General features: G+C 35.6%; 1 protein-coding gene and 1 long non-coding RNA gene across 5 annotated transcripts in view; one reads left to right on the forward strand and one right to left on the reverse strand.

Annotated features, from left to right (window-relative positions):
* Positions 1 to 295: 295 nt before the first annotated feature.
* On the reverse strand, positions 296 to 10,852 carry LOC127862462 (uncharacterized). The gene is made up of 4 exons (XR_008040635.1): positions 10,748 to 10,852; positions 7,782 to 7,952; positions 3,156 to 3,236; positions 296 to 344 (listed from the first exon to the last, which is right to left on the reverse strand). It is a non-coding gene; the product is annotated as an uncharacterized LOC127862462 (long non-coding RNA).
* A 965-nt stretch (positions 10,853 to 11,817) lies between these two features.
* LOC127862057 (uncharacterized) overlaps positions 11,818 to 12,948 on the forward strand; it is a 30,419-nt gene continuing 29,288 nt past the window's right edge. The window contains exon 1 of one of the 4 annotated variants that reach the window (XM_052401027.1): positions 11,818 to 11,935. Coding sequence is in view for 1 of the 4 variants with exons in the window: in XM_052401015.1 (XP_052256975.1) it covers positions 12,070 to 12,146 (77 nt within the window). In the remaining 3 variants the exon portion in view is untranslated. Of the gene's footprint in view, positions 12,147 to 12,948 lie in introns of all 4 variants that reach the window. The other 3 variants (XM_052401045.1, XM_052401037.1, XM_052401015.1) reach the window with 3 other exon arrangements.

The raw sequence follows: 12,948 nt of genomic DNA on the forward strand, positions 1-12,948 counted from the left end.
ATCATTTAAAATACTGTATGAAATAAATGACAAAGTTATGGCCCAGACAAACTTCAGGTTTAAAACACAATAAGTGACCCCATGACCTAGTTTCTGACCCGGCATGATCCATATTCAAAGTTGACCTATACATCATCTAGATACAATTTGTGACCAAGTTTGGGTGAAGATCTGATGAAATTTCGGGACAGACTGACGGACCGACAAAGTGGTTCCTATAGCCCCCATTACCAATTGTAATGGGGGTATAAAAAGATAGTATTACCAGCAGTTGGTTTCAATGGAAATTTCTTACCAGACAAGAGGTTTAATGCAAATTGTTGTGAGGGGAAACTGGAAAATATCTGAAACAAAAATAAAGTCTTATATAATTTGAAGCGCTATATTGTTAAGTCAAATTTTAATATTTGATAATCATAATACTGCTAGCTGTCTGATTACAGAGGAGTCTTCACAACATAATGCGTTAACAGTTTTCCTGCAATAAGCAAACAGGACAAAATCAACAACACGAGTATTTATAATATATTCAGAGACAAAGATGATCCATCCATGTCTTTGGAAATAAACAAAGGGCATTTAACAATTATTTTGGCCTCATTTTAGCCATGTTGATAAATATAATGGGTCATACTGCTTGGTGTGTTACAAGTGAAACACCATCAAAACCAGTGCTCCAGCTTGGCATGAATGGAAGGGCGCAGCACCATGCCATTCAAAGATTCCAACCTGTCAACCTTGGACACCCTTCATGCCCTTTGATGAAAATGCCGAGTTGGGAACAATTAATAGGGAGTTACAGTTGTAAGATCGTACGCGAATATCATTTGCCATTTAAAAGGAATCATGATGTTCAAACTTAACCTTTGACCTAGAAGTTGGCAAAGGGTTTGTTTTTAGTTGGTCGCATTTTAGAATTTACAGAGCATATTTTGCAAATCAGTGTGTGCTTAGAAGCCTTAGCTACGGAAAGAACCGCAACTCAATTTGCTAAGAACGATCACCACTGCCTGTCTGCAACAGATGACAAATGATTCTGCTCTAGCAGTGAGTGTATATACCAGCTTGTAAAAAGACATTGGCCAGACTAGTGTTTATCATTAAAGTCTGTACGTATTTGTACCATTTTTGACCTCATCCAAGATATCATTGGGACAAATCTTCGGACAAAGTTTCATGATGATCAGACAATAAATGTGGCCTCTAGAGTGTTAACAAGGTTTTACTATATAGCCATAAAAGAAAAAATGCAGAGCCCACTGGCAGCCATGTTTTTCAACCAATCAGCATCATGTTTGAACTTGTCCAAGATATTATTGGGATGAATCTTCTGACCATTTTTCATGAACATCGGAAATAAAAGTGGCCTTTAAAGTGTTAACAAGACTTTACTATATCCATATAATGAAAAAAATGTCCCGCCCCCTGGAAGTCGCGTTTTCCAAGCAAATGTACCCATTTTCAAACTCTTTTAAGATATCATTGAGACCAATCTTCTGACCAAATTTCATGAAGCTTTGACAATAAATGTGGCCTCTAAAGTGTTAACAAGGTTTTACTAAAGCCCTATAAGGAAAAATGCCCCGCCCCCTGGTGGCCATGTTTTTATGGCAACCATACCCATTTTCGAACTCATTCAAGACATCATTGGGACAAATCTTCTGACCAAGTTTCATAAAGATCAGACAATAAATGTGGCCTCTAGAATGTTAACAAGGTTTTACTATAGCCATAGAAGGAAAAATGCTCTGCCCCCTGGCAGCCATGTTTTTCAACCAATCAGCATCATTTTTAAACTCGTCCAAGATATTATTGGGATGAATCTTCTGACCATGTTTCATGAAGATCCTACAATAAATGTGGCCTCTAGGGTGTTAACAAGATTTTACTATAGCCATTTATAGCCATATTAGGAAAAATGCCCCGCCCCTTGGCAGCCATGTTTTTCAAGCAAACATAACCATTTTCAAACTCATCCAAGATATCATTGGAAAAATGTTCTGACCAAGTTTCATGAAAATCTGACAATAAATGTGGCCTCTAGAGTGATAACAAGATTTACTATAGCCATATAAGGAAAATGCCCCACCTCATAAATGCCATGTTTTTCAACCAACCGGCGTCATTTTAAAACTTGTCAAAGATATTATTGGGTCGAATCTTAAGTAATATGCATATAATAATGGAAAAAGGGCCATTATTCTTACAAAATGCTTGATACAGTTGTCTGCTCTTCTTTATAGATTGGGGTCATGTTGGTAAATAAGTTTGCAAAATATGAAAGCAATATGTCAAGGGACATTGAAAATATTTTAGGTGGTACGCCAACTTTAACATAGATTTATCAATAATATGAATATTCAAAATGGTAAAGGGGCCATAATTATAACAAAATGCTTGATAGAGTTGTCTGCTCTTGTTTATAGGTTGGGGTCATGTTGGTAAAGAAAAATGCAAAATATGAAAGCAATATGTCAAGGGACATTGAAAATATTTGGGGTAGTAAACAAACTTAAACATTTGCTGCATTTTCTAAGTGGAAAAGGGGCCATAATTATTACAAAATGCTTGATAGAGTTGTCTGCCCTTGTTTATAGGTTGGGGTCATGTTTGTTAAGAAGTATGCAAAATATGAAAGAAATATGCCAGGGGACATTGAAAATATTTGGGGTAGTATGCAAACTTTTAACATTTGCATGCTCACACTAACGCCAATGCTAAGGCTAACGCCAACGCCGGGTGAGTAGAATTGCTCCACTATATAGATTTCATATATAATAGTCGAGCTAAAAAGGGTCTTTCTGTAAATCTTTAAGAGAACAAATTAAAAACTCAACAGGCCTTTTTTATTATTAAATATGCTTGTTTCCATATATAATTTAAGGCCCTAAAATCATTCAGGATATAACTTTGAACATTTTTTACAGAAATAAAATGATCTTAAAGTTCTCTGCAATGCAAAGTAATTTTTACACACTAGATATTAAAAAAAAAATTGTTAACTTGTCCATGCTATTCGTGCCGGCTGTGCTCTAACTGCCTATGGAAAATCTTGATTATATATATATTATATATATATACCTGTTGTGACCCTTGAGATCCTTATGAAATGTTCATAATTCACTAATAACTGTATGTAAAAAAAATAGTATTACCAGATAATCAGGTTCAAAAGTTATTTCTTTCAAGACAGGATGGTTGGTGGGAAACGTCTTCCGACGAAACTGCAAAAACATCTGAAACAAAAAGAAAGTGACTTCTTGTATAATTTGAAGCACTATTCATTTTAATACAATTGTGTTTTGACAGCCATAGTTCTGCTGAGCCTAAAAATTAAAAGTAGGTCAACAAAACACAAAATGAAATCCAATGATTGCATCACCAAATCTTCAACATATCCAATTAATAAAATTAATTTTTATATATAGACGGTTTTGATACATGGCACAACATCAGGGGTGTCAAATGTCCCAAATTTGAAATCCTAATGATAAAGTCTGGAGTCTGAGGCTGTAGGTCCCTTACAGGTAGAGCCCCCCAAAGCCATAGTTCATTGTTCTTTTTATAGTCTTAGTTGCTATTTCTGGTGAGTAAAATGCAAAATATTATAAGCCAGACCACCAGTAACACTCGATGTGTAATTGTCATTTTATATAAATGTTATAAAGAACATCGATAACAAGGGCTGTTTGTAAAACATGCATGCCCCCCATATGGGCTGTCCGTTGTAGTGGCAGCCATTATGTGAATACGTTTTTTGTCACTGTGACCTTGACCTTTGACCTAGTGACCTGAAAATCAATAGGGGTCATCTGCGAGTCATGATCAATGTACCTATGAAGTGTCATGATCCTAGGCAAAAGCATTCTTGAGTTATCATCCGGAATTTTTTTTACTGTTTCGGGTCACCGTGACCTTGACCTTTGACCTAGTAACCTGAAAATCAATATGGGTCATCTGCAAGTCATGATAAATTTACCCCTGCAGTTTCATGATCCTAGGCGTAAGCGTTCTTGAGTTATCATCGGAAACCATTTAACTATTTCGGGTCACCGTGAATTTGACCTTTGACATAGTGACCTCAAAATTAATACGGGTCATCTGCGAGTCATGATCAATCTACCCATAAAGTTTCATGATCCTAGGCATATGTGTTCTTGAGTTATCATCCGGAAACCATTTTACTATTTCGGGTCACCGTGACCTTAACCTTTGACCTACTGACCTCAAAATCAATAGGGGGTCATCTGCGAGTCATGATCTATCTACCTATGAAGTTTCATGATCCTAGGCGTATGCGTTTTTGAGTTATCAACCGGAAACCATTTTACTATTTCGGGTCACCGTGACCTTGACCTAGTGACCTCAAAATCAATAGGGGTCATCTGCAAGTCATGATCAATCTACCTATGAAGTTTCATGATCCTAGGCATATGCGTTCTTGAGTTATCATCCAGAAACCATTTTACTATTTCGGGTCACCATGACCTAGAGCTTTGACCTAGTGACCTCTAAATCAATAGGGATCATCTGCGAGTCATGATCTATCTTCCTATGAAGTTTCATGATCCTAGGCCTAAGCGTTCTTGAGTTATCATCCAGAAACCACCTGGTGGACGGACCGACAGACCGACCAACCGACATGTGCAAAGCAATATACCCCCTCTTATTTGAAGGGGGGCATAATAAATGTTAATCCACTAACCATACAGTAAAACAACTGTCCAAAAATATATCCAGATATGTCTTTGGCAAATGAAATAATATATGCACTTAGTTTGACAGCAGAAAATGGAAATTTAATGATGGGGGACATATGCTACATTTTGTAGTATGTAAGATTTCTGGAAAGTAGCCAAGAGGTTAGGTCAGTTACCTTTTATGTCCGTGTCAGCGGATAACCAATCAGACAATAGTAAAACAAGAGACAAAATTGTCACAAAACCAGGTTTTCAATTTAGAAAAAAGTCTGATAGAGGGAGACAACTCAAACTGAACTGATTGTTTATAATTAACTCCCTTTGTTTCAAAATAAATATATTTTTAGTTGTGGTGACCTTGACCTTGGAGATATTGACGTAATTCTAAAGTGTGATACAACGTCCCACGATGGTGAACAAATATGCCAAATCATTTTTAAGTCTCACAATGAATGACATAGTTTTGGCCCGGACAAGCTCTTTTATGGCCATTTTTGACCTTTGAACTCAAAGTGTGACCTTGACCTTGGATATATTGACGGTATTCTTTTGAGCGACACAATGTCTAATGATGGTGAACAAATGTGCCAAATGATTTTAAATTCTCACCAAGAACCACAACTTTATGGCCCGGACAAGCTTGTTCCGTCCGCCCGTCAGCCGACATTTGCCAATCTAATAACCCGTTTTTTCTTTGGAAAACGTGTTAAAAAGACCAGGAAAAATCCGTACTAAGCGCACATGCCCGGCATGCCAATGAAGCAATTACAATATTTGTTTACACCCCCTTAAAACAAATCATCGGATTTACACTGATCTAAAATTCAATCCTGAATGGCTCAAATCCGGATTTCCAAATAATCCGGACAATTAACACCCTTGCAACATGCATGGGTTGCTAAGTTACTAAATGTCCTACATATAACAAATTCAGAATTTTTGTACCATCACACTCACATAAATAGCAATTGCAAGATGATGTCCATTACAAACCTGTTTGTTATCATTCTCAGGGCTCGAATTCAACTTTTTTTTCTACTTGCAAAACATTGCGAGCAGCTTTAATACCAACTCGCAAAATCAAAAACATTCTCGCAAATTTTGCTGGAAACATAATTTAATTTCGTTTTTTTATTCAACAGTTAACTTTGCTTTATCTTTCGTATTGTTATTTCCATCTGTGGGCAAAAAGAAACTAGTTAGTTTTCGCTTCGACGCCATGTCTGTTCAAGTTCAATGAACACGTGTGAATAAGTCGACTGTTTAACGTTCTTTGTACCAATACCATCCTCGTATTTGTACTATAAGTATACTAGTCTATATACAAGGTGCGCTCTTCCGCATACGGGTATTAGGACATTCTATGACATATGGTTTAGCGTTCAGGATGTCGAACGCATTTAGCAATATTACTGTTTTTTTTTTCACTATTTCGTTACTCGCAAAAAATTACTAGTGGCTTAAAACTTAACTCGTAATCGGTATTTTTCACTCGCATTTTGCGAGTGTGCGAGTGTTAATTTCGAGCCCTGATTCTGACCTTTTTGTACTTCTATAGTATTTCAAATTTTAATGTGATTAAAGTGCAAACACCTGATTATAGAAGGTATACCTAAGATCATATTGCTTGCCATGAGTAATAATCCAACAGATTGGCTTTGTTTGTATGCCAATAGATAGAGCTTGCACATTCTTTTTCAATATGTGGTTATGGACAACTGTAAACATTACTTCATGTATTTTAAGGGGCCTTTGCATGTTTTGGTAAATTGACAAAATAAAACAAGAGCTGTCACCATAGGATGACTTATGCCCCCTATAAATGCTTGATAGAAGTTATGAGCTTTTTTCGAAACCTAAACACAGATTTCGAAACCTAAACGCGGACCCTAAGTTCAAGGTCACAGGGGTCAAAATTTGTGTGCGTATGGAAAGGCCTTGTCCATATACACATGCATACCAAATATGAAAGGTTATATCTCAAGGGACATAGAAGTTATGAGCATTTTTCAATATCTAAACGCAGATTTAGAAACCTAAACACGGACCCTAACTTCAAGGTCAAGGTCACAGGGGTAAAATTTTTTGTGCGTATGGAAAGGCCTTGTTCATATACACATGCATACCAAATATGAAGGTTATATCTCAAGGGACATAGAAGTTATGAGCATTTTTCAAAACCTAAACGCAGATTTCGAAACCTAAACGCGGACCCTAAGTTCAAGGTCACAGGGGTAACAATTTTTGTGCGTATGGAAAGGCCCTGTCCATATACACATGCATACCAAATATGAAGGTTATATCTCAAGGGACATAGAAGTTATGAGCATTTTTCAAAACCTAAACGCAGATTTTGAAACCTTAACGCGGACCTTTAGTTCAAGGTCACAGGGGTAAAAATTTGTGTTCGTATGGAAGACTTTGCCCATATGCACATGAATACCAAATATGAAGGTTATATCTCAAGGGAAATAGAAGTTATGAGCATTTTTCGAAACCTAAAAGCAAAGTGTGACGGAAATATGGACCGACAGACGGACAGTCTGATAACTATATGCCCCCTTTTCTTCGAAAGGGGGTATAAAAATAGTTTCAGACTTGCACATTTTTGTTGCAGTTATGATATTTGTGAGAAAACAGTTATACTTAACATTAACAACCTGAAAATGATAAATCGTTGCAAAGCAAAACAATTGAATAATTTGGAGTTCTGTTGTCGTTTTTTGTGACACTACGAGCTTTGCTTATAGAAACTGAAAGTATAAAATATTGTATGAGCATGGATGGCCGTCTTAGCGTTAGACTTTTACTCCAGAGGTCAGTGGTTCGAGCCCAGATGAGGATTACTTTTTCTTTTAATTTGTTCTTGTTTTTTAATTGAGCTTTTTAGATTTAATGTTTACATTTATAAATATAAAGCATTTAATGACAAACTTCAATACATGCCATAATCTGTTATAAGGTCCCTTAAATACCAAGATGAGTATCAAGGAACCTGAGTGAAACATTTTATTTTATTTCGGATATATACAGGACTGCTTATTGGAAACAAAAAGTTTGCTCGATTCTTGAATGACTTACACAAATGTTTATCAAATCAAGTAGGTTCGTTTATTCTTCGTCTGTTGTCCCATCTCGCCAACAGTCAACCAGCTCCCTCCAGGCTTGTCAGTTCTAGGCAAGTCTCTCTAGCTGCCCCCATTTTGGCCCATCTGCTTAGAATCTGCATCCCGGTCACGGCGCCAGGTGTTACTGTATTTGAAATAAAGTAGGTTGGATGCCATTAAATGTGACTTTAAACACCATAATGACAGACAAAATAACAGGTTTATTTCCCTTCAATTAATAACAAGCAAATTCATTGAATTGATATCCCCAGCTAATTAGCTTCTGGACACAAAAGTGTTATATTTGACACTCAGGTAAAAAAGCATTTTTTTAGGTTCGAAGGGCCATAACTCCGTTATTAACAGATAGTGTACAATGCCATTTGGCATGCATCATCCTCTTATCTATACATATACTCATACCAAGTTTCAATGAAATCCGCCAAAGCACTTCCAAGATATGGCTCCCAACACAAAAGTGCCGGATGGACGGAAAGACGGGCGGACAAGGCCAAAACAATATCCCTCCGCCTATTGCAGGGTGATAATAACATGAATGTAAATTAAAACCAGCACATATATGAATTTACTGCCTATATGGGTGTATTAAATATAATTTAGGGCTGTACAATACTTACTGATATGTGAGCATATATCTACTTTTAGTAAATACAAATAAATGTAACAGTAATACTTACACACTTGTGACTGTGAGTTTATACATGTAACTAAACTTCCTTTTTAATTTTATAACAGTTTTTTTTTTATTCCTGCCATAGTATTAAGAAGTCACTTGCTCAATAACACATTTAAGCATGAGCTGTTTTTTTAAATCTGCATACATAAGAAAACATCGAAAAAAAACACAAGAGGAGCATGTATCCGAAAGTAAATACCGTCCGAAATCAGGCAAGTTAAGCATGCGCGAAATTCACCAAAACATCGATTAAATATGGTTTAAACAGAATCATATGTCAAACGTGAATGATAAATTAAACATTATCCAACAAAAGCATGCAGCTTTAACCAAAAAAACAACAAAAATCAGCAATATAGCGATGTTGTTGAAGGGTGCTGGAGGTTTCGGTAAATGACAAGTTCGGTAAATTGATTTCTATAGTAAAAGCCGTGGAGGTTTCGGTAAATTGATTTTATAGAGGAGGTATATATTATCGGCTTACAATAACATTAGAGGCATTTATTTGCAAACTGTGGATTAATTTTGAGTTGAGTAATTAATGCTATGCCTAAGGTAAAGAATTAAGGGAAATGAATTAGCTACCTCTGAAAAACGAATTCTGTTAGGAAATTTTTGGTTAATTTTACGATTTAAATAACGCAATACTGTTGTTTGTTTTTTTAAATTGGTGCTTTTATTTAAAGAACATAATAGTAACATACATGTAATAGTAATAAGAAATAATGATTTATGGCGGAATCAATGTAAGCTCTTCAATTAAGTTTAATGCTATTTTAAAAAGTTTCTTGTAAAATATGATTTAATAAAAATGAGTTCATGTTGAATTTTATATTTATTATATGTTTTATTTTTTCTTTCTGGTTGAGAAAAACACAATAAAAAACAATATATAAAATTTAATACGTGTACGTAATTAATAAAAAGTAATATAATGATACGCGTTATGTTTTATAATTATGTTAAGTGCGCGTGCCATTGAACGTTGAGTTAAGCGAAGAGATACACATAATTGAAAACTTGAAAACTGATAAAAATGACATCTAACACAACGCCAGCCGAATGAATACACTGTGTAATAGCAAGCTGCTGTGATGATCATTATCTTATCAAATTAATACACAGGCACCTGGCTTCTGTATTGGAACAATGGGTTTTACGGCCGAAATAACTGACATCATTTTTTGCCTAAACAAATCGGTTCAATAAAAAAATAATAACTGATTTACTTTGTACTCCGTTTTATTTACCATATATTATAAATAAGCAACAACTAAACCTTGGATACAATATATATATTTGAATATTTCATGTCATTTAAAAAAAATGAGGGAGTAATCACATACTAATTAGATACATTTTGCCACGTACGTGGAGGCCACCTCTTGTAAGAGCCACATTATTATTTATTTTTTTAACTGATACGCTTTAATTAAGGTTTTTATCAACTAATTGTATAAAAACATATATATAATACAAAATGATCATGACCTTAATATATAATTTACCTCTATCGATTAGAATATTAATAGGTTGCAAGCCTGGATAATTAATAATAACACTTTGCAAACATCTCTAATTTGATAAAATCAAGTCCGTACATTTAAACAGATCATTAAATTAGTGCCAAACAACTCAATTAATGTACATCAAAATTAATCCACAGTTTGCAAATAAATGCCCCTAATGTTATTGTAAGCCGATAATAGGTGTCATTAACACCTCGTTGTAGGTATACCTCCTCTATAAAATCAATTTACCGAAACCTCCACGGCTTTTACTATATAAATCAATTTACCGAACTTGTCATTTACCGAAACCTCCATAACCCTTGTTGAATAACTCAGCGAAGGCTAGCAAGAAGAGAATTTTCCAGGGGAAACAACTAAAAAAGTAATGCAAACGGATTTAAATGGCTCATGCACGAACGTTTATAATATAGCAACAACACATGATTTAGCTAAAGAATGCGAAATATTTTTTTAACTATTACTCGAAGATTCCTTAACTAAATAAAATATCAATAATAGTTGAAACTTTGAGTTTGACCTACTTAGCAATCAATGGTCAAAACAACCTTGAAATAGCTTTTTCTTCATGTCAACAATACAATTGTTGAGTTAATGTTGACGTTATACTAATAATGATACTATCCATATTCTCTACCTAGAATATTCATCATATTAAAACATCCAATAAATGTAGTATATTTCTTTTCACGCTAACAATTCAAGATGGCTTACAATCGGTTTTGCTTGGGCATGCGCATTGCAAGCCTATTTGCTTTGGTCCCGCCTTTTTCTCCATATATGGTCATTTGAGCTTGTGGACGGCCGTGGACCATCCACCTACAGCTAAGGTAGTTCTAGGACACACTCCGGTCCTCATATAATGAAGCCGCATGCGCGGAAAGACCTTATAAATGTTGACATTTATTTATTTCACAATTAAGCCGAAGTACATGGCTTCATAATCATCCAATATAAACGGATAACTTATATCCCAGTGATCAGAGTGGGAAGTTATTGCGGAAGTCGGCTAATTATCAATATCCGAATATCTGACTGTAAACCCAAATTACTTTTTCAAATGCATTAAGCATAAATGTGCTGCCATTTCAGTTAATTGGCGAAATATTGTCAGAAAAACTTACAGTTCGTCAATAATGAAGACAGACAGACAGACGGACGGACGGACGGACGGACGGACGGACGGCCGGACGGACGGACGGACGGACAGACGGACGGACGGACGGACGGACGGACGGACGGACGGACAGACAGACAGACAGACAGACAGACAGACAGACAGACAGACAGACAGACAGACAGACAGACAGACAGACAGACAGACAGACAGACAGGCAGGCAGGCAGGCAGGCAGACAGACAGACAGACAGACAGACAGACAAGACAGACAGACAGACAGATTATCAAATGAAAACATTGTGATTTTCGCCAGGCCTATTCAAACAGACAGAACAGACTCAACATAAGCAGAAAAATATATTTTAAGTTTCTATGCGTTTACGCGTATTTTTAGGTATTTTTTTTTGTACCAAGTGTAAGTAAGTAGGTATTATATGCTTAAGATAAGAATAACAACCTTTACCGCCAAACTAGTTGATCTGGTTACTTAATCGCCGTGATGGATCATGTAGATAAAATGTTTCCAGATCTGAAAGAATTATCAGTTTGGAACTTTTTCTTATCTAAAGAGCATATTTTATGCAAAGCTATGATTTACAGTTAAAGCAGTCAGAGGAAATATAAAATAACGATTTAAAAATCACACTGTATAATACGAGAAATGCGCGGAACCAGTCAAATCTCCACCTGGAGGCCGTATTGATCAAGGCTGTCAGAAAGACATTGGGCCATCTCATTTACTGACCAGTTAGATTTCGTGACCTCATGACGTCATAAGATAGGGTATGAAATGCGATTATTTAAAATATATCGGCTCAAATCAAACATATTTTGAAAAGAATTACAACCGATTATAGTTAGGTTGCATAACGTTCGTTTATGTTATTGTTTTTTATGTGCATTCGAACAGATATTTCATGTGGCGGGAATGTGTCACAGTATTTTGGGTTTCAAGAGTCAACAGTCATGCCTTTGTGTTTTGCGTTGGAAAAGGGTACAAACGGTGTTTAATTGTTAACCTTTTACCACTCAGATACTATCTTTGACACATATGTAATTCATTATAACGTTAAATTAAACTAAAAAACTAGATTTTAGTGCCAAAGGCTTTATTTCAAACCTTACAAGGATCTTCACGTTTTGGTCAATGGACAAAATTGAACAGGAAATGTTCCAGATTTGCTAATATTTGTTATAGTAGTGGTATTTTCGATGAAACAGTAATACTGAACATTTACCATGCGCTATATGAATAGACTAAAATATCTTTTGACGATTTAAAAACCTGAAAATTATAAAGCGTTACAACGCAAAACAATGGAATAATGTGAAGAGTTTTTACTAATGTTAACTTTTGTGATATTACAAGAATTGCTATGAAAGGTCTCTTTAAGGTACTGATGAGCAGCAAACAGCATAAAGCTTTAACCAGGGACCTACACAAACTACAGACTTGCTGAAAAGTCCCCCAAAATGCCTGTCAACCGAACAGGTTGATGGAAAAGTTAGCCTGTCCGGACAAAAATTCACCTGATCGAACAGCATGAGTTTATAATTGAATAATTAAGTAAAGTTTAACTCATATTTATTGGAATGTGCAGCCTGGGTATAAGTACACTTGATAAAGTAAAACAAAACATTTGCGTGTTCCAGTGATTACAGTGTATGATGGACAACAGCTTTAAATTCTAGTCAGACTCAAAGGAAAATATATATTTTTATAGGGAGCGGATGCATGTAATAGGCTATTTTATAAGATTTATGTCTGGGGACAAGAAGGCCTCACATCAAAATGC

The sequence above is a fragment of the Dreissena polymorpha genome, chromosome 1 (assembly GCF_020536995.1).
Source record: "Dreissena polymorpha isolate Duluth1 chromosome 1, UMN_Dpol_1.0, whole genome shotgun sequence".
NCBI classification, from domain to species: Eukaryota; Metazoa; Mollusca; class Bivalvia; order Myida; family Dreissenidae; genus Dreissena; species Dreissena polymorpha.